Raw genomic sequence first — 21,501 nt, forward strand, 5'->3', positions numbered from 1 at the left:
CAAGAAATCGACCACCCCGGCAACTCAGCCAATGAGAAGCCATCATTATCCTAAACTCTTGTTTCTCTCCAATGGACTTTTGTTCAAAACAATCCCTCCCAACTCCTCCCTCGTCTCTATAAAAATAATGCTTTTCCCCTAGGTTTGTTGGACTCGCCTGTGGTTTTCACCACAGCTCGCTAGTCCTGGATTGCAATTCTCTGCTCTTCTCAGACTCATCTTTTGCCAGTAACAGAACTGGTGAGGTACAGAGTTCCCAAAGGCATCCTGCCTCCCACACAGGTAGAGGCGCCCCCCCATATCCACTCACCCCACACAGGTAGAGGCGCCCCCCCATATCCACTCACCCCACACAGGTAGAGGCGCCCCCCCATATCCACTCACCCCACCACAGCAGCACATTTATAACAACTGCTGAACTTATAGTGACACATTATTACCCAAAGTCCCCCAGCTTCCATTAGATATTACTCCTGGTGTTGGGATTTTCTGTGGATCTGGACACGTTTATACGGACACATATCCATGACTAGAGTCTCATACAGAGTAATTTCACTTAAAAATTCCTTCACTTGCAACCACAGTGTCCCGGGTGAGGAAGCAGAATGGACTGTGCCCATAAAGCAAGCAGGAAAGACAGGACCCAGAAGATCTCCTTGTCCTCTAACCCTGTTCTGCCTAAGCGGTCCCCATTACGGGACACCGGAGGGTACAGATGGCTCTTTTTCAGTGATGACATCCAGCGGCTTACCCACCAGGCTCAACACTCTCCCCAAATCTTGGCTTCAGTGTGTCCCATCTGCAGGTAAAGTTGACTTCCTTGGGTTGCTGAAAACAGGTGACAAAATAATAAAATTTCTGTGGTTTTACTAGGCAAAGTCCCATGAACTAGAGGAGGGGCGAGGCTTTATTTATCTTTGTATGTCATTGCTGAGCATACAGTATGTCCCCCAAACTTGCTCGGACAGGAATGAGAGAAGCCAGTGCCTTCCCGGGTTTCCCAACATGGCCAGTACCTCTGCTTCCTTTTCCACACGTAATTCAGTTCCGCAATTCTTGTTATGGGTTCTTAGGATATCACGTCTGCCCTGAGCTGTGTAATGAGGGAAACAGACCCCATTCTCTGTCTACAGAGAAAATGGAGAGCTAGTACAGGGATAACTGGTCCCCAAGTTCTTTCTACAATGCGGGAGGTCCTCTACTCTCTCTCTAGCATCTTCCATGACCGCTTGTGCACTACGCTGTGATAGTTTTCCAGAGGCTCACTTCCTCCACCCAGCCTTCCCAGCAACTGGAGGAGTATTTCCATCCGTGCTTAAAGTAACATATAAAAAGTCAGGAGCTCTGTGAGGCTGCTGGTTTTTAGTTCTTTAGAAGACATTTAAATGAACCCAAACAAAAAATGTATATAAGGTTTTGCAGACAACTGTATCTAAAGATTCTCATGTCTTCCCCCGCCCAGAGCCCCAGCCCTGGGTTTTCCCTTTGGCCTCATTTCAGGGGCAAAGGCTGGAAAACCACGTCTGGCCAGAAATGTCCAGAAGTCCGGTATTATCCCGACAGCGCCCAAGCTGACTCTGTCTTGAGTGATTTGGAAAGCACTTCTATGGAAAAAGTGTGTCCTCTAAGCAGTTACAAAAGCCCTTTGCGCCCTGACAATGGTCAGGGCTATCACTTCCTCATTCAGCAAACCCCAAGAGAAGATAGGATCCCGCAGATCAAGTGCTGAGACCTGGCCTTAAATCTCTTCACTCCTGGGGCCAATGTTAGTGGAGGAGGAGGTCTGGGAGGTTAGACACGGCTGGGGGCATCACCGGCGCTGAATAAAGCCTCACTAGACCAAGGTGTTTGCTGTGCTTCGCCTCGAAGAGCGAGAATAATTTCAGAAGCGGGAAAGGGCAGAAATTTGGTCACAGTAAGTCAAAAGTTGGCTTCGAAGTGAACTGGAAACCGTAAGTGAAAGTACAAGTCTAATTCCCCGAAGGACAGTCATGAGGCCGGGGGATGGCAGTTCGAGGCGAGTGTTTTTATTCATTTTCCCACGAGAAAGATGGGAGCACAACTTTAAAGGGAGAAGAAAAAGACGACCCCTGTCATGGGACCCACCATTTGGTTAGCTTTTTGAATTCATTACTCATTCAATAATTTTCTTTTTATTGAGCATGAACCGTACGTGAGGAACGTAGATCCCAGGAATACTTTGGTGAACAAAACAGAGAAAGCCCCTTCGCTCAAGGAGACCGTGTCACCCAAACTTGATTCTTCAGCAAACTCCGGAAATTTCTTGGAGGAAGGCTCCCTGAGCTGCTCGGAGTCCAGCCGGCGCCTGTGTGTGCTTTGCCAGTGAACGAGGCACGCAGCATTTGGACCGGTACTTTGAGCCATCTAGCCTGGGGCCGCGTGTGCACTTGGCTCTTCCTGCAGGACAAGGCCCGAGTCTTCTGTCTTTGCATCCTCAGCCTGGCAAAGTGTGCACGGGGGAGAAGAAGCCGGAATCTGGGAAATGGGTCAATTCCCAAGAGAGCTTACAATTGTTTGCTTGCTTTTCGTTAATCCCGGAAGGCTGTTCGTGGGCGAAGCCTGGCGCCCAAAGTCCCAGAGAAGCGGGGGCCTGGGCAGAGCTGAGAGAAGGACCCTGATCTCCTAATAGCGACTCTGGTGCTTGGCTACAAGCATCCTGCCAACTGAATGCTTCCATCTTAAATAAATGACGATTGCTGTAAGATTCTTTTTGTGCCATGCCTGAAAGATTAGAGAATGGCAGGAACAAGAAGACGCTTAGAAGAGGGGCGTCTGGGGGGCTCAGTGGGCTAAGCGTCTGCCTTGGGCTCAGGTCATGATCCCAGGATCCTGGGATCGAGCCCCCCATCGGGCTTCCTACTCCGTGGGGAGTGCTTCTGACCCTCCTCCTCCCTCTTGTGCTCTCTCTCTCTCAAATTAAAAAAAAAAAAAAAAAAAATCATTAAAGAAAAAAGAGAGAGAGAGAAGATATTTAGAAGAGAGATACTTCAGGAATTTTTCCCAGTGAGATTTGATGAGATATCACTGTTGACTGAAATCACCAACTTCCTGAAAATACTCCGGGTCCACCCGGAAGGTAGTCTTTCCTTCCTCCCTATCCTGATTACCCACCCCCAGGGAGGAGCGGAACCTTCCCTTCTTGGAATCTGGGTTTGGAGCGGGTAGTTTCCAGTCTCAAGAGCCTGGGGGGTGCGGGGGGAGGGGTGCGAGGGGTGGGGGGGGGACAGCAGAGCGATGGTGAGTTCATACTGCCCCCTGCTGGCCGCTCTCCCCCTACGCGGAGCACATACTTGCCCAACAACTTCGGCTCCAGTAGAAAAAGAAAAACAGCAGAATGCCCCCACAAAAGTCAAATGTCTTTATTTTATATAAAAAAAATTTGTACAGTTTTAGTTCCTATGTTTAAGAAAAAAAAACCTAAAATTGCCATTATGTTTCGATCCACTGCAAACTGTAAAAACAAGCTTTTTATATATTAAAAAAAAATTTACATTTTACAATTTTCTACATGCATGCACAAGGTCTCTGTAACCCAAAAAAAGAAAAACAAGAAAGAAAAAGAAGAAGAAGAAGAAAGAAACAAATGAAAAAGAAAAGAAAAGAAAGAAAAACCTAGATTCAACAGTGGCAAATTCTACATTTACAATCTCACTTGGAAGGGACCCAAAACAAGCCCCCTTCCTTTCGCGCACAGAACAACAGACCACAACAGTCACACACCAGGACCGAATCCATCAGCAGATGCTGCCCTGGGGGAAGGGCAGGGGAAAGAGAAGACAGACAGACAGACAGACAGACGGATGGACGTACAGCGCGGAGGGGTGACGGAGCTCCTCGGGTCCCACAGAGGAGAGAAGCGTAGACCCTGGGAAGGGGTATTTAGGATGAGGCGGTTCCGAGGGGTCCCACTGTCTCTTCACAGGTACCGTGGCGGGGTTGGGATGTGGAACGCGAGATGAAAGGCTCAGATGGGACAGAGATGGGCAGAAACAAAGAAGGATCAAAAAGAAAAAACGAGTCAACGGAGCGTGAAGGGTCGTGTGAGAGAAATGGGACCCATGGGGACAGGCGGCGTGGCGAGGTAGGTGAAGGCCTGACGTGCAGCGTCCCCGGGGCGCTCCAAGGTGATGACAAGGAAGGCCTGGTTGGGGGGGCGGGGCAGCTGGGGAATGCTGGAGACCCGGCCACACGCCCGCCCGGGGTCCTGGGGGAGCGGTGACGGTGAGGGGCCACAGGTAGGTGCGGCCCCCACAGGAGAAGAGGAAGAAACCCCAGCATGGCAGGAGCGGCGGAGCAGGCGGGACAGTGCCCAGAGGGGCTGGGCCCGCAGCAGTTCACAGCATGAAGACAGCTCCCCGTGCGGAGAAGCAAAAGACACACACAGCCGAACACTTGACAACTCATCCTGACATTTTAAAAAATAATAATAATTATTATAATAATCGTCAAAGAAGACAAAGATACCACAGTTCCGACGCAAAGGACCAAAACGCTACCGTTCTCAGTCACAGCCCTTAGTGCTTAGAGTTGGGGGAAAGTTTGCTTTTTGTTTTCAGAAAAAGGAATGAAAAAATCACAGTGATTAAAAACATGGCAGGTTCTGAAAAGAAACACTCCCCCACCGCTAACGTAGGGCCACCACGAGGATCCCAGACACCTTCGGTCCACCTGCCCCAGCTGGGTCCGCCCGTCGCACCAGCCCCGCTCCTGCCCACCATCCAGGCCCCATTCTCCAGGATAGTGAGGTATTTAGAAATGCGACCCAGGAGAGACTCCTCGGAAACCCAGTCCTTGCAGAGAAGAAAAGATACCTTCCCGCAACCCCCAGGACAGGACGCCTTTCCCTCGGGTGCTGCCGGAGTCAGGCCCCAACCCACTGCCGGGCGGACAGCAGTCAGCACGCGCCGAAGAGCCCTTGTCTGGGAGGCAGTGGGTGCACAGATGTGCTTTCTCAGAGAGGATGGCCAACACGAGGGCTGCCCCTCCACGGGCAGGAAGCCTCCCCAGCCAGAGACCAGTGGGGATCTGAGCCCAGGGGGCACTCCGTGTGTCCAGAACCAGTGAGTCTGCCCAAGGATGGGGCCGGGAAGGGGCCCGGCGAGTTACTCAGAGGCCCAGCCCGGGGGCCACCCTCCAGCCCTGCCGCCAATGGTCCGCCACGGGGATCCCGGCTGGAGGTTCCAGTTCCCTTGGCTAAAACTACACGTCTGAATGAGAGGCTCAGATTTACACTGAAAATATGTCTTAGAAGACCGGTGAATTTTGCTCAAAAAGAGACCTAAACTCTAGAGAATTCAGATCGGGTGTAGAGACCACAGAAGCTCAACGGGGCGAGGGACAGATACCCACGAAGGCAGCGATCCTGGCCCCTCCCCCCAGCACTGAGAGAGACGAGCGCCCAGAGAACCAGGCAGGGAGACAGGAGGGGACCCTGGCCAGCCAAGGAAAAGAGACCCCTGAGGCAAAGAAGTGGGCTTAAGGCAGGGGATGAGGAGGAACTACCGGCTCCCCCCCAAACGAGATGAGGCAACAGGTCCCTGGCGCGGAAAGAAGACACACGGGGGTGTGGAGCGGGTCGGGAGGAAAGAAAAGCGTTGGTCTAAGACCGCAGGGGTCATCGGGTCGTGGGCGGCAAGCCCCTGAATCAGGGCTGGCGTCTGCTCGCCATCCTGCCCCAGGAAGGGGAAGCCTGGCCCAGCGAGGCGGGAACGAGGGTACAGGCAGGTTCAGGGTGGGGACCCGCGATGTTCCCCAGATCGCTCCCATCCTTCCCTCAGAGGCTGCCCAGCACGACCCAGTGAGGGAAGGCGCCGACCCCCACAGCCCAGGAAAGGTGGTCACAGAGGGTTTCCGCCTCGTCCGGCTATGGCCCCAGAAGACCGTATGACTCAGAGACGGAAGGCAGACACTTTAGGGGTGAAGGGCAGATCCCCCCTTGCTCTAAATGTGTGTGGCTGTGCGGGGGAGGCTCCGACAATGACCACGGCAGGGAGACCCCCCGGGCCGAGTCTGGGGGACGCACAGGTACCCTGTCCCGAGGACTCAGCGATGGTACCGGGCCGGCTGAGTGGGCAGGAGGCGCGGACGACCCCCCATCTGGAGGAGTTTTGGCACGGTGGCTCTCGGGAGTCATGTCTGGGCCCCCGGGACACCTCATCGGGGCCACAGGCGGAAACTGCTACCAGAACCTGGTTTGGGGGGGCGCTGGGGGCTCAGGAGAGAGTGCCACCCGGGAGGGAGAGAGGGAGAGGCAGGGCTTCCTGCATGATGACACCAAGTGAGGGCTGGGGACGGAGGGCGAGCTTCCCAGGCTCTGCTGACGACGCAGGGGCCTCTTGAGGCCCCCGTGGGGCAACCAGGGAGGAAGGGGGCAGACGGGTGGGGCTCAATTCAAGTAAAAGGGAACGGGGGCAGGGCCCGAAGGGCGGCAGAAGTGGGGGCCGAGCGCGCCCCCGCCCGCGGGACCTGCGCCCCGACCCTGCGGCTCCATCACACCGAGGTCTCAGACTGCAACCTCATGACGAACTTGTGCGACTTGGGGTCCACAAACTCCTCGGAGAGTTTGAAGAAGGGGACCTTCTTGGTGCTCACCACCAGGCTAAAGTCCTGGCGCTTCAGGAGGAAAACGATGCCGTCCTTGAGCGCATTGGTCACCGGCTCCTCGCTCACCAGCGTCCACTGTTTGGCCAGCCAGCGCTCCTTGTGGTACTGGATGGTGGGTCCGGCCGCCAGGTACCGCTCCAGGAAGGCCTGCGGGGGGCCAGGGGCTGCATGGGCGTTGGTCCCACCCCCCCACCGCCTCATGCCCCCCAGCCCGGGGCACGGCTTCCAGAGACAACCAAGACGTCCCCCAGCTCACGCTCTGCTTCCACCCCATCTACAACAGAGCAGAAAGGGGCAGAGCTCCTCTGCTTCAGACCCTCGTACGAAACACGGGGAAGCGGAGCCTACAGAAGAGGGGGGTGCCCCAGGGTCAGGACCTGCGCCCTGCCACTTGCCTGCACCAGGGTAGACCACAAGCCCTCCCTGGTTCTTCCTTCCCCTGCCATCAGCTCTCACGGAGGCTGTCACCCTGCTCACCGAGGGCGGTTCAGGACGCAGTTGACCATACAGCAGGGGGGGGGGGGTAATGGCTCAAAAAAAGCTCAAAGGGGCTGGTGAAGGGGCAGGGGGACTCGGTGCGGCGACCGCACAGAACTTGCAGAGATGGGAGTCAGGTCTCAGCGGCCCCGGAAGAGTCCAGAAGCCACCCCTGCTCCTCAGCACCTGGGAACTTGACTCGGAGCCAAGATGGGGGGGGCAGGGATGACAGACGAGACCACGGGGTGGGGGGGCAGGGCCGTGGGGCGGGTGCGGTGAGAGCACCGTGGGAAGGTGGGCGGAGCAGGGAGAGCAGCGGGGTGCTGGCAGCGGGGTGCTGGCGGCAGGCTGGGCCTACCTTGGGCGTCATGTCGTGAGTGATGCAGAACTCCAGGTGCTGGAGGATGCTCTCCATGGTGTGGTAGGGCTGCTGCTTGGTGGTGCGAAGGTACTTCTGCATGGCCCGAGCCATGGAGGCAAAGATGGCCTGCGCCGCCTCCCGGGGGTCCATCACCTCCCTGGGGTTCTTCTGCTCCTCCTCCTGCAGCCGCTTAATGTGCGTGAAGGCCTCCTCCACCGCCACCACAAGCCTGGGGGACAGGAGGGGCCTGGACCACACGCCCACCTCCCATCTTTCCCTCGGCTCCAGCCCTCCAGCAGCCTGAGTGAGGTCAGGGCTCGAGGTGGAGACCCGGAAGCACACAAACCCACCTGAGCCAAGGGCTGGGCTATGCGGGGGCGGGGGGAGGGGCCGTGCACACACACGGTGCGGTGGCAGGTGGGAGGCAAGGCAGGAAAGAGCTATAGAGCTCCGGGAGCGGAGCGCAGGGAGTCCAGTGTCAGAGCTGGAGACCGCTAGGGCCCGGGCTCAGGGAGAGCAGCAAGCCTCGCGGGCAGCCGCCGTGCTGTCCGAGACCCCCCCCTGCCGCGCCCCGCGGTCACACTTCGCTGGGCAACAAATGAACAGGCACAGAGCAGGGGCAACACTGACATCCGTCTGGGGGTGGGTTTGCAAGGAGCTGACTACAAACCAGGAAGAGAGAAAGGCAAGAACACGAGGGCCGGAGGGCCGAGGTGAGCCCAGCATTCACAAGAGACCTGGACGGCTACAGACTAGTGGCTAGACCGGCGGCTAGAGACCTGGCCACCAGACAGAATGAAAACGTCTGTGTCCATCGAGACAGGCAAAGAGGAAAGAGGACTGTGATCCAAATACGGCCGAGGAGGCGGGAGCCACCCGTGACCCACGGCGGGTGCCGCGATGAGAAGCTTCACGCCGGACCCGCCGCAGCAGGGGTGCGCCTCAAGGACCGTGTTAAGGGGAAGCAGCAGAAAGAAGTCAGTCTGCGTTATAAGCATACGGGGTGCCCTGTGGCTCAGCTGGTGAAGCATCTGCCTTTGGCTCAGGTCATGAGCTCAGGGTCCAGGGATCGAGCCAGCATCGGGCTCCCTGCTCCGCGGGGAGGCTGCTTCTCCCTCTGCCTCCACCCCTCCACTCATCCGCTCTCCCTCTCTCTGTCAAATAATTAAATAAAATCTTAAAAAAAAAAAAAAATGGCACTGCTGGTCTTTAACCTATGGCAGGGGACACCAGCCTCATGTCAGGACAGAAGGGATAACTTCCTCCCTTACAGCCTGGAGACCGTTGAAGGAGGGGCAGAGGGCACAGTGGGTGGTCAGATCCTGGGGCGCTCTCCTGCCGCAGGCCCCATGGAAATCCCAACAAGCCGCGGTGGGACACGGCAGCAGCAGGTACTTAAGAAAGACTCTTCAGGCCTGACTGAAGCGACCGTAATAATGCGGACAGGACAAAGGGAGGAGTGAGGACAGTACTGCAGAATGTACCCGATCTGAGCGCCAGAACCTCATGTTTTGCGGGTAAAAGGTACCATCCGCTGAGCAGGCCTCCAAGAGCTACTGACTTTGGCCTGCCACAGACCCAGGACCTGACCTGCGGGACTGTGAGCTGAGAAGCGTGCGCGGGTTTACGGTGCACAGTGCGGGGGTCTGTCCCGGCAGCCGCGGGACCAGACGCTCAGTCCGCAGCCCTCGTGCCAGGCACAGATGCCCACCCGCACCCGGCCGGCGCCCAGACCCACCTGGCCCGCCGCTTGCGCACCCTCCGCTCGTGCTCTGCCTCCTCGTAGTAGTACTCGTTGTGGCTGTTGTCCCGCCTCCGAGCAGCAGCCGCGATCACAGCCCGGGACTGGCCCGTGGAGTTGTTGGTGCTGTTTTCTGCGCAGGAGCAGGACAGACGGGCACAGTCACCTCCCAGCGCGCTCGCTCCCCATCCCAGGAAGTCTGGAGATGGCAACCTGACACGTCGCAGGAGGCCGTGCCCACCCCGATACTGCTGGCACCCCCAACTCTCCTGGCCACAGCTGGGAGAGGCCCACAGGACGGCCACCAGGAGGGCCCTGGAGGGCAGGAGTCCTGCACGTGCTCCCCCGGTGCAGGGGAACCTGGAGCTCAGAAAGCTGAGGGCTCAGGACCAGGGCCGGGGAGCAAGAAGTCAGAATGGGGGGACGGGGGGTAACGCGCCACAGCACGGGGGGGGGGGGGGGACAGCAAGCAGCCAGCTGGAGTCCGGGGAAATGACAGAAGAAAAGGGACCGGGGAAAGCAAGGGAAAAGGCTGAGAGAAACGGGGAGCAGGTACCGCGCCCTGCCTGGGACGGACGGGAGGGCAGGGGAGCAGGGCCGCTCACCCTCTCCGAGGGAGTACACCTTGAAGCCAGACACTTTCTTGGCCAGGACGGACTTGGGCAGGTTGAGGAGGGCGGGGTTGTAGACAGGGAAGTCATGGTAATACTTCTCCAGGATCCACACTGCCACTCGCTGGATGCTGTGGGGGAGACGGCGGGAGGGGGAGGGAGAAGGGACCGACAAGGGGGGCCGGGGAGGGAGACATCAGGGCAGGTCAGCGGGGCAGGAAGGACAAGCACAGGGACAAGCTGCTTCCAAGAAGCCTGGCTCAGGGCCCAAGGTCGACTTCCCAGGCTCGCAAGCCTTCCCTGGGGGGCAGGGCCTGCTAGACCTTTCCTGCTGCACTGAAGCCCAGGGAAGAAAGGACACGGGACCTGGATCCCCACAAAGGACACCAAGAGTCCCCCAAGATTCCCTCCGGGACCAGGAGGTGCTCCAGATAACTCCGCATGGGCCAGGGGGAGGGGCAGAGGAACTCCCCGTTATCTCTCCCTCTGGGAGACCGTCCTCTTGTCATTTCATCCCAGTAACTGCGCACTTGAGGGCTCACCAAGGCTGTGCCTCCAAGAAGGCCAGGGAAGTAATTCCCCAAATCCCCTGTTCGCGCCCCACACCTTTTTCCTCTTTGGTCCAGCCCTCTCTAAGGTCCCCAGTGGCTCACTGCTTGTTCTCTCCCGGTTCCCAACTCCCAGCCCCACCTGCCCCAGGACCCTGCGCTGCTGAAAACCTACCGCGTGCAAAGTCCCCTACTGCGGCCTGCGGCCCCCCAGCATCTCACCGCCGCCCCCACGCCCGGCTCTCTCCCATGCGCCCTGCAGACCCCCAGCCTCCCCCCAAGGCCCGCGCCCACACCTGAGGTGGCCCACATTGTAGAAGCGGCTGGCGCCGTCAGTGGAGCGCACGACCTTGAGCGTGAACTGGGGCTGCAGCTGGCGCAGCTCCAGCAGGACCACGGCCAGATAGTGCACGAAGAGCAAGGCGTCCACCAGCGACACGGCGAACTGGACGACGCCCTGGTAGCTGCGCTCGCGGGCGTCCAGGATGCGCACGCCGTAGAAGAGCCAGTAGGACACCACGAGCAGGAAGACCAGCACCATGAGCAGCGCGCGCAGCACGAAGACGCGCGGCAGCGAGGCCTTGGGCCGCCGGAAGAACAGGGCCCAGCTGCCCAGCAGCAGGATGAGCAGCTTGAAGGCCACGGAGATGAAGAGGCCCTCACAGGCCGTCCCGCAGGGCTCCAGCTCCTCCCGCCACAGCAGCGGGGGCAGCAGCAGGAAAGCCAGCGGCGTGAGGAAGGACAGCAGTGCCAGCGTGGCCCCCGCCGCCACACCCAGGTGACGGGAGCAGTCCAGCGGGACGCTGTCCTCCATGTCCTTGGCGATGCGCGTGAGGTCATCGTGGGAGATGCTGTGCTCTGAGGTGCCTGTTACCACTGTGGTCGTCTCCCCCCAGTTGTCATCCTACAGCAGGAGGGGCGGAGGCATCGAAGGGGGATTGGGGAGGAGGAGCCGGAGGGAGAAGAGATGGAGGGGGAGGGGAGAAGGGGAGGAGAAGGGGGAGATGGGGAAGGGGGGGGGAGAAGGGGAGGGCGGACAGACAGCCAGCACAAGAGAGAAGAGACGGCCATCAGCCAGTGTGCAACCACCCAAGCATTACCAAGATCCACTCTGGCCAAGCTTGGCCCCTGCAGGGCTGGGACCTCTGAGACCTGGACCAAAGGGCACACAGCAGAGAGCTCGGGAAAGAACACCGATGCCCAGATCTCACCCAAGAGGAAAACCACCTTTTTTTAAAAAAACCCAGATGATTTGGGGGCTCCTGGGTGGCTCAGTCGGTTAAGCATCTGACTTCAGCTCAGGTCATGACCCCTGGATCCTGGGGTCCAGCCCTCCCCATGGTGGAGAGTCGGCTTCTCCCTTTCCCTCTGCCCATCCCCCAGCTCACGCTGGCTCACGCTCTCTCTCAAATAAATAGAATCTTTTAAAAAATAATAAAAAAACAAAAACCTGATGATTTTCACGTTCATCCCAAACTGAGAATCACTGAATTCACTCAACAATCCCTAAGTCCTGTATATCCATAACACGGTCTGTGGACCAGCAGCGCGGACACCTCCTGGGAGCTGCTGGAAACGCACGTCTCAGGCCCCAGCCCATGCCGACTGTGCGGGAACCTGCTTTCTAACAAGGCCCCCATGGACCGCTCGAACGTTCGGGGGCTGGCAGGGGGAGCTGAGGCACCCCGAGGACATGCAAGGTGTGCATACCAGGAGAGTCAGGCACGACCAGCTGGAGCGGGAGCAGGCCACGTGCAAACTGGGCTAAGCTAGAAGCACCTACCCCCCAGACCTCGAGAGCCACTTTAGGGTTCTGACCAAGGGGGTGACCTGAAACAAAGCAGCGTGGCGAAGGCCAGAGGACCCTGGGGGGCAAGGAGGGGGAAAGCAAGTGATCGGTGTAGGGCATGGAAGACGGACACACTTAGGGCCACCCCGGGTCTCTGGTCGGCCCGCAGCACAGCAGCTGCCTGTTGCTGGACGCAAGGGGGTAGATGGGCTGAGGTCCCCAGTGTCCTTCAGAGTGGGGTTCACTCAAGCAATCTCTGCTGCGGCCAGACACCATCCCACAGAGGAGCTTCCAGTCCCCCAGTGGCCATCAGTGCCCACACCCTTCACTCCTGGACAGCACGGGGACAGCATCTCAGGACCAGGACACCGACTGGGGGGTGTAGAAGATGCCAGGCAGGGTCAGTGACTGGGCCTTCCGAAGGACGGGAGGAGAGCCTGATCTGATGAAAGGAAGTGTGCGCACGGACCACATTCAGCTCGAGGAACTGGGTCTAGCCCCCACTCTAGGCTGACCCGCAGACACGCTGCCTACCCTCTCCAAGCATCAGGGGTTTGTAGCCTTCTCCCCTACAGCAGGTGAGCTGACCATGTCTCAGGGCCCCTTCAAGAACTCGGGAGGCCAGGTCTCAGGGAGAGGACAGGACTGGGAAAGAGGGAGAAAGAATACTTCCCTCAGGTACTCATCTGCTCCCAAGACCCAGGAAGTCCCCATGTCAGACACAAATTTCTTGTGAGGGGAAGGGGGCTGGGAGTCTCCAGCCCCAGAAGGAAGCTCGGGAGGCACATGGGACACAGGCAACCCCAGAGTCACCTCAAATCCTACCTCTGCCCTAATCCAGCACAGCGTTCTGCCTGCTGGCCTCCCTGCTGGCGAGCACAGTGGGCCACAGAGGTTAGAGCAGGAGCACCCTGCTCACGGGCCCTCTGGGAATGACAGTGTCCTTCCCAGCGCCTTCTCCCCCTCCTCCCGGTCCTTTCTCCGCTGACTCCGCCCACACCTGTTTCCCTCCAGACCAGGCGACGCGATTCCGCAGGTGAACAACAGAGGGCGCGGTCGTGCCCACGCCTCCGGGCTCAAGGGAAACTCCGCCCACACTTTCAGACCCCACCTGCCCGGCAAGGCCCTCCTGCTGGCGGTTCCCGGCCCACCCGCCTGGCCGGCCTCAGCCCAGAGGAGCCAGGTGATTCCCAGGACACAGCCCAGGTCACCTTACCTCTCTGACACCGGGAGGCAGAGGCTGCTGCTTCCAAAGGGATCTCTACAGAAACTCCCTGAATTCTACTGAAGCAGGGTCCTACCCTGGGACACCAGCAGAAGGAGGTGTGACACCAGATGCCCTCCCTGATAGGACCTCTGTCCAAAGAGCCCAGGTTTCCAGGCCCCGCCCCATCGGTGGACCTCCCGCTTCACCGAGCAGCCCAAAGTCCCCTGGCCCGGACCCCGTGCCCACGGAGGCTTACCCGTTCATCCCCTCGCGTGGACTCGTTGTCCAGCAGGGGCTCCCCTGGAGCCTGGATCGTCACGGACTTGTCACCGCGGCTCCCATCGCGGCTCTTGGAGCGGTGCCGGTCCCGGCGGTCCCTGCAGCAGGAGGCCAGACAAGCGGGCACAGAAGATCAGAGGGGGGACCTGGGTCTTCTCAGCAGCCCCGGTGCACACCCACCTCTCACGCACCCCCAACACACCCTCCACCACGCACATCACCCCCACGCGGGCCCACCTGTGCTTGCGGGAGCTGCGGGAGTGGCCCGACTTGTAGGAATAGCCCGAGTACTGGGACTCGGTGTCCATGGCGTCCGAACGCCGTGCCTTGTAGCGCTCCAGGGCCACGGGCTGGGGCCTTCTGGGGGGCCCCACAGCCGCCTCCTTCAGCACCGGCTTCTTCAGGCCAAGGGGCACCTTCAGGAAATCAACCGTCACCCTGAGGGACTCTATCTTGCTGGACGGGTGGGCTTGTCTCAGAGAAAATCAAGCGGCGTTCCTGAGAAAAGGAAGCAGCTGGTTAGCAGCCGGAGCTCCCTGGGAAGTCAGGGCCGAGAAGAGGACCGTCCCCAAAGGGCAGCTGCAGATGGCCTCGCCATGACCTCAGAATAGTCCCTCCAGGTTCCCGCTCTGTCCAGCGCGCCCAGTTCCTCCGACCTTGCCTCCTACAAAGAGCACTCCTTGGCTGTGCCAGCGGGCGCAAGAAAGACGGCCGGCAAAGGCCACTAGGAACAACCCGACCCTGCACGCCCCGGGGCCAAGAGCCAGGGCAACGCTTTCCTTATTCTCAGCCAGGAAACCCAAGGCTCAGAAAGAGCAGGTTCTGGCCAGCCGACAGGCTGGAGCAACAGAGACTTCACAGAGCAGAAAGCAGCTGGCTGCTGTCCAGGCCTCTCCTTCCCCCTCAACTCCTTGTCCCCTGACTCACAGCTTCCAAGGATGCCCACAGAAGGAGGGCTCCTGTCACCATCTTGCCAGCATCTACATCACACAACCAGGTCAAGCTGGCGGCTCCTCTGAGGGTCAGAGACGGGGTGTGTGTGTGTGCGCACGTGCACCCGCACATGTGCACGCACACAGACTAGGGGACAAGGTCAGGAATGGAAACCGTGGATGACGTTGGAAGCAAGCGGGGAGTACAAGGCAGCAGGAACCATTCTCTAAAAGCCTCACGTCCGTGAACGGCAAGGTCGAGGCAAGGTCCTGGCTGTGTGTGCTCCGAGCGGCGGGCTCTTTCTGCACGGTCACCTCCATGCTCCGCGGAGCAGAGCCAGCCTTTCCTTCTCCTGCTTACCCAACCCCCACCCACATCCTGCGGGGCCCCCAGAGCCCAGCAGTCAACATGGTGCCATCTCCCCTCTGCCCCTCCTCTGTCGCGCACGCACGACTCTGCCACGCACACACGCATTTCCCAGCCTCACTCGCCAGCCCGTGGTCTCACTCTCAGGGACCGCGTGCACTGTGCTCCCCGCGAGGCCCCGGGGGTACGGCGGGGACCTGACACCGCATTCCCGGGCCGGTGGGGCAGGTGCACACTGACCAAGGAAACCGGAATACGAGTAACTAACCACTGCAGTGATGACAGGAAAGGAGCGAAAAACCAGGAGGGACGGCTCGGGGGCCGCGACCAGAAACTGAATGCTTCTGGAAAGCTTCTCAGAGAACGGGACACCTGAGCCTACAAGGAGAGCAGCAGTGAACCAGGCAGAGTGGAGAACCGCAGGGAGGCGCGCCCGGGAAGACCGAGGGCGGCAGAGCTCGGTGTCTATCAAGGACCAGCAACGGCCAGTGGGACTGGAGCTGAGGAAAAGGGTGGTGACAGGGAGCCAGGGGCCAAGCTTATCCGAGATCCTGGGCCAGGCGAGGAGCTCACGTTTTATTCCAAGCGCCAGGGGATGCCTGTGAAGGATGTTAGCTGTGCGGGCAGGGGCTGGGGGGAGAGCAGACGTGGGAACACGCGGACGGAGGCGAGCAGGCCTGGAGGTGACAACAGCCAGCTGTGAGACGTGCTGGTAGGATCAGCAGGGCCCCTGGGGTCTGGCTGAGGGCAGGGGGGTGCCCGCGCAAGAGAGTAGATGGCGGTGCTGTCACGTGGGGAAGGGGGAGCCAATCTGAAGAGGAAGGCCATGAGCTCCGTCTCCAATGGGCTGAGTTCAAGGCCACGAGACAGGCAGTCAGAGAGGCAGTGGGGTTCCTGAGGAGCCAGACCCGGGAAAGTCTGAGCTGGAGGTGCTGACGGGGTACAAGGTGGGAATGGGTGGGACCCCTGGGAAGAGGAATGCGTACGGGGGATCTGGGAGTCCCAGGATGTAAGAGCAGGCAAAGGGGCTGACAAGGCACGGCCGGAGGAGCAGGAGGGCCAGAAGGGCTGCCGTGGCGCCAAGCACAGGAGGGCGTTTCGAGGTCGCATGCTGTCATAAAGTCAACGATGTTCAGAACCGAAACGGGCTTGCCTTTGTGTCGTTGTTAACTTTTCTCCAACTAAGCCAGGTCTTCGGCAACTAGAGCACGGGAAGCACGACCGAGACCCGGCTGTGTCCGCCCCCGTCCCAGGGGCATGCGGCAAGAAACCGGCACTGACCTTGGGAATGCACCCGCTGCTCTAACGCCCAGGGAGCCCGCCCCGACTGTGGGAGATGAAATCCATCCCGCCATTCCTTGGCCCCCCTACCAGCTACCTAGAGGCAGCCCCATGGCCTCGCCATGCCTGTCAACAGCCCCACGTCAAGGCAAGCACATGACTGACACACGTTTAGGGGACAGAGACACAGAGCCTCAACCCAAGCCGAACCCTTACTCAGTACCGTTGCCATGAACAGGCACCCCGTCCACAAACGACACGCGGGGCTCCTGCAGCCCAGCTCCCGAGAACCCTTCCTCCGGGCTCACGTCTCCGTAGGTACCCGCCCTCCGTCTGCAGCCTACTCTCGTCCCCAAACCTGAACTCCACCGGGAGGTTCAAGAGAACAGGTGGGCTCCAGACAAGCGGTGGAGAATGAAGGGGAGCAGACCTGCCCTTGCCTGGGTCTGGATTCCGCACCCTCTCCATCCTGCCCTTAATGCTCACGTCTCCCGGAGCCAGTGGCACAAAGAGCCGGGGACGTGCGTCCGAGGCTCCGCATTCAAACCCCAACTCTCCCGGCCACCTGCTCCGTGACCACAGGCAAGTTACCTAACTTCTCTGTGCTCTGCAGCCTAGTAGGCTCATCAGTACAACAGGAAAACAAGGATGCGTGTTTGATGGGGCTGCCGTGAGGACCCTGGGGTGAAATGCTCCTCTGTACGGCTCAGTTAGAATTAGTTAAGGAATTAATACGCTCTGGCTCCAGGGTCGCCCACGCTCGATCCCCAGACACCTCCTCTGAGACTTGGGGGAGAGGTGGTATAAATAAATCCTGCTGTGGGGACTACTAAATAAAGAAGTCTCACACGCGCGCGCACACACACACACAGCCCTGGCCAGGACCACTTCAAACACACCCAGGAGGGAAGCCGATGCCATTGTGTTTCTCCTACAGATAAATTTCAAACCAGACAAGGGTGCCAGCCCCTCCCAGCCCTTTGTTCGGAGCTGCTCAGCCTCAGCCCCTACCTTCCTCCCAGCCGTGTATTAAAGACCCAGCATACGCCCTGCTCCCCTGGCCTGCTCCACCCACCCCTTCCAACCCAACTCCAGATGCCCCAGAAAGCATCCGAACGTGCTCCTCCTTCCCCTACCAGAGTGGCCCGAACGAGCCCGGTTCCTCAGAACCTTGCCTGCTGTCCCCCCGGGCACCCGGGGCACTAACCCGAGCTGGAGAGGCCGGGGAGGGATGGGAGGTGAGGAAGAACCAGGGGAGAAGTTGCCCTTGTTTCATCAGCTCAGGAATCGGGGGTCTGCAGGGTCTCCCGGGTGGGCGGGTTCCCAGGGAAGAGGGTGGGGGAGGGGAGCCCTGGATGAGACCAACAAGTGGAAATGTCAGAGGTGGACCTGGAGGGCAGCAAGAGCCGGTGTGGATGGGGGTGGGGGGGGACTGGTTTGCGGTTGGGAGGCTGGGAAAGGGAAGCGTGTCCCACTGCGTCCACCTTGCCCGCACCACCGACGCACATCACACTCACTCGGTTCCCTGCTCAAACCCACCATGGATTATCTGGGGTTAAAAGGAGGCCAGAGAGGAGAGAGGGAGAGAAGGGAGCCTGTCACAAAAACAAGACCCTTCCCCCCCCCAAAGGCCTTTCAGAAATAAAATTAATGGAATGTGTCTCAATACCATCCCAAGGGGATTGGGGGGAGGGGTGGGGGGGAATGTGGGGGCTTTTGTCCCGGCTGCCCAGCTTCTCCCACATTGATCACCATGGCAACCAAAGCCCCCTGTTGCCTAGGTGATGGCAGCCGGGTCCTGGAACCCATACCCAGCATCCAAAGCGAGAGAGGTTGTGAAGGTGGGGGCGCGGTTAGGGACAGAGGGGAGAGAATGGGGTTTCTCCTCTGGCAGCCCCAGCTTTTGTCTGAGCCCTGGGATCGGGTTTCTTCAGGAAACAATCAGAGGCCTTTGGAAAAAATACACTCAGAACCTGGCAACAGGCAGAGGGAACAAGGCCTTGGGGGGGGTAGGGGGGTTACAGAGGGGGAGGCTGGTGTTGGGCAAAGGGAGACTGAGACGGGACCCTGCCCCTTTGCCCCCCTCAGAGGCACAGCTCAGGTGGACGAGGCACTGGACACGGACACAGGCACACCGTTGTGGGGCGGGTGCTGGGGACCGACGGCCAGCCACCAGGCGGCTAGGCTCACGACCTCCTCCACCCGCCATCTGGACCAGGGCCACCCCACCACCCCATCCCAGCTCCTTCAGGCCTGGGGTGGGGAACGGAGGCGGGGCAGCAGTGTGGGTGGGGCTGGGGGCGTGACTCAGCCTGGAAAGGAAAGGTGCGTGCGGAGGGGACCCAACACAAACGTGTACTAGAGAGCGCACCTGTGATTCCTCATCTCTAGGGAAGACAGGGCTGGGGCAGTAGACCAGCTGCACCACGGAAGGTGCTTGGGCTGGACCTTCCCGTTGCAGCGGGAAGAGGATGGCAAGAGGACAGATGCCGACAGCTCTCCTGACTCTGATGGGGCAGCGCTCTCGACAGGCCCACTGTTGAGACAGAGGGCCCTCCTCTTCTCCATCCGAGACCCGGAAGGAAGGGGCGTGATCGCCTCCTTGGACCCCTCCTACAGAGCAATCTGTGGACACTGGCCCTTAAAGGGCTGTGATCCCACGCAAGAGCCTGGGTCTGACGGCCTCAGCCTCCCCCTTCCTGCTTCCACCCACAGCTAGGTGTGGACGTGTGAGTGCCCTGGTCCCGTGGTCCCTTCAGCGTCACCCACGACAGCCCCGCTGTCCAAGGACATCGATGTGAGTTCCACGCCAAGTGCTGGCTGGCCACCCTCCTGGGTGGCAGCAGGGTCCTACCTCCCCACCCAGTGTCCAAAGAACTAGAAATCTGTCAAGGAAGACAGAGCACCCTCCCTGTCAGCAGGCTCGTGGGGGCAGGGCAGAGACGCAAAGTCTTCAGACCGGTGGTGTCTCCTCTTTGCCATGAGACTCATCCGTGAGCTCAATCCAGACCCTGGCAACCACTGGTGGTGGGGTGGCAGTGAATGTGGTGACCTATCCGGCTGCCGCACAGGACAGTAAGGTACGAGAACCCCTAACTGGGCCCATGTAGACCTGGCTCCCTTCTCTCCCCTCCTCCCAGGAGGGAACCGCATGGACCCATCCAGCACTAACCTGGAGGAAGGCGGCCTTCCAGAGGCAACCCTATGTTCCAAGATAAAAACACGCATCCCAGAGAAAGACACCTCGGCCGCATCTCGGGCACGCCTGTTTGGCCGTCAGACCTCACTAAAGCTCTGGCTTTGCGTGCTCCTCTCAAGAGCGACACCAGGTTCCTCCATGACACGCCTGGTCCTCGGAGTGGCAAAGTCTGTAAGGCCGGGATGGGGAGAACTCGCATGGACCCCTGCCCCAGCCGCTCTTCTCACCAGTGACAAGGGACAGACCAGACAGGCCCAAGCCCAGACAGTGCAGACCAGAGCCCTTGCCCTCCAAGGGCTGGTTTCTGCCCCAGCCCTCCCCCACCCACTTGAGGCTCCTGACGCTCCCCCAGCCAGTCCCCAGCCAGTCCCCAGTGGTGGACAAGCCCTCCGTCCCAGGAGGCCATGCTGGGTTTCCCCATCACAAGAAGAATCAGGGCGAGAAAAGCCAGGAACAGACCCAGGCCCTAGACCAAAAAATGGCTGCTCCCCATTCCTGCACGTGAAAAGGGTCCCAGTGTCCCTGGGTGAGACCAGAGGGAGCAGCTGGATCTCAGAGGGCTGAGGAGGAGGAAAGGGCCGGCCTGGGGCGCACCCCCCCACCCCCACGAACCAGGCACTCTCCCAGGACAGCCCCAGACATGAGCTCACCATCCTCCCAGCCCCAGGGCGGGGGCAGGACCCTTCTCCTCCCTGGGCTGAAAAGCAGGGACGGTTGTGCTTGGGTCCCCGTGGCGACTGTGCTTCTAGCGCAGATGCACACGGCCAGACCCCGTGCAAGGAGCCCCACTGGGGAGAGCCCACACACCGGGCTCCTGGCCAGGACACCTGAGGCTGCATCTCATGGAAGAGGAGCTGGGGGAGCCAGAGCCAAGCGCTGCTCCTCTACTTCCTCAGTTTTCCTCCATCTCAGGCAGGGGAGATGTAGGCACCCTCCCATATCCACAGACACACTGACACGCGCACACATACACCCACACTCCTAGCCCCCTTTGAAACCTCAACGGGCTCCTGCCTGCCCCACCCAGCTCCACCCGCCCCGGCCGGGCAGGTTCTGCAGAGACCTGCTTGGCTTCCTCTCTGGCTCCCCCACCCCCAACCCTGCTCGCAGAAAGTCTCTGTCCCCCAACACACCATGCACCCACACCCCAGCACCCCGTTCCCTAGCCTCAGCCAGCGGAGAAGGGTACCCTGGGCCGGGGGAGGGCAGACTGCAGAAAGGGTGAGTAATCACTCTGGCACCCGTCCCAGGTTGGGGGCCAGAGGGGAGACAGGGTGCCAGGCACGGGGAGAAGGGAGCCAGGGCTTCTAGGTGCCCGGATCACGGTTTCATTTCCACCCAACGGGCTGGCCCCACAATTCCCACCCGCCAGGCTCCAAACTTCTTCCTCCCTCCCTCAGCTGGGGCGAAGGACTGGCCCCTACCTGCCCAGCAGGTGAGCTGTGGAAGAGCCCAGAAGAAAAACAGGCACCTCGAGTTGTCCTCAGGGACAGGAGAAGGCGGACCCCGGGAGGTGAGCAGGCTACTCACAGATCAGCTCCTGGGCGCTCCACACCCCCAGCCTTGCGGAACACAAAACGCTGCTCTCCGTAGCCTACCGTCTCAGGTAGGCCCCCCGTGACCCTGACTCCAGGAGGCCCCCAGCCTGCTCGCCCAACCTCTGCCATGGAGCAGGAGGTGGCCAGCAGCTACTTGGGGAGGGGAATCCAGCGGCCCTCGGGCTGACATGTGGTGGGGGAGCTGGGAGCGAGGGCCACAGACCCCGAAAGCTGGTTTGTACGGGAGAAGCAGCAGGGCGGGCCTACGGTGTGATGCAGGACAGAGGGCGCGGGCGGCAGGCCTGGCTCTCCCCACTCTGGAAACCCTCCCCTCACACACACCCAGGGGCCGAGATCCGGCAAATGACCCAGCTCCTGTAGAGGAAAACCAGGCCAGCTGACAGGCCTGCGTACCAACCGACCTCCACCATCTTGACTAAGTCACCACCTGAGGTCTCCCTCTTCCGAAGGAGCCGGGGTCGGAGGAACTCACGTGGACCCCAGCCCTTCTATCTGCCACCTCCCGTCCTGGAGCAAAGCACGTGAC

At 59.9% G+C, this 21,501-nt stretch overlaps 1 protein-coding gene across 12 annotated transcripts in view; it reads right to left on the minus strand.

The window, feature by feature from the left end:
* Nucleotides 1–6,179: 6,179 nt before the first annotated feature.
* VANGL2 (VANGL planar cell polarity protein 2) overlaps nt 6,180–21,501 on the minus strand; it is a 38,971-nt gene continuing 23,649 nt past the window's right edge. For 10 of the 12 annotated variants that reach the window (XM_013047483.2, XM_004775867.3, XM_013047476.2 and 7 more), the window contains 7 exons: nt 13,875–14,135; nt 13,615–13,735; nt 10,659–11,266; nt 9,809–9,945; nt 9,201–9,336; nt 7,460–7,691; nt 6,180–6,771 (listed from right to left, as the gene is read on the minus strand). In XM_013047483.2, the coding sequence (XP_012902937.1) occupies nt 6,511–6,771; nt 7,460–7,691; nt 9,201–9,336; nt 9,809–9,945; nt 10,659–11,266; nt 13,615–13,735; nt 13,875–13,945 (1,566 nt within the window). In that variant the 5' untranslated portion in view covers nt 13,946–14,135 and the 3' untranslated portion in view covers nt 6,180–6,510. Of the gene's footprint in view, nt 6,772–7,459; nt 7,692–9,200; nt 9,337–9,808; nt 9,946–10,658; nt 11,267–13,614; nt 13,736–13,874; nt 14,136–19,389; nt 19,586–20,066; nt 20,114–20,840; nt 21,483–21,501 lie in introns of all 12 variants that reach the window. The other 2 variants (XM_013047482.2, XM_013047475.2) reach the window with 2 other exon arrangements.

The sequence above is a fragment of the Mustela putorius genome, unplaced genomic scaffold (assembly GCF_011764305.1).
Source record: "Mustela putorius furo isolate JIRA1106 unplaced genomic scaffold, ASM1176430v1.1 tig00000997_pilon_pilon_pilon, whole genome shotgun sequence".
NCBI lineage: Eukaryota > Metazoa > Chordata > Mammalia > Carnivora > Mustelidae > Mustela > Mustela putorius.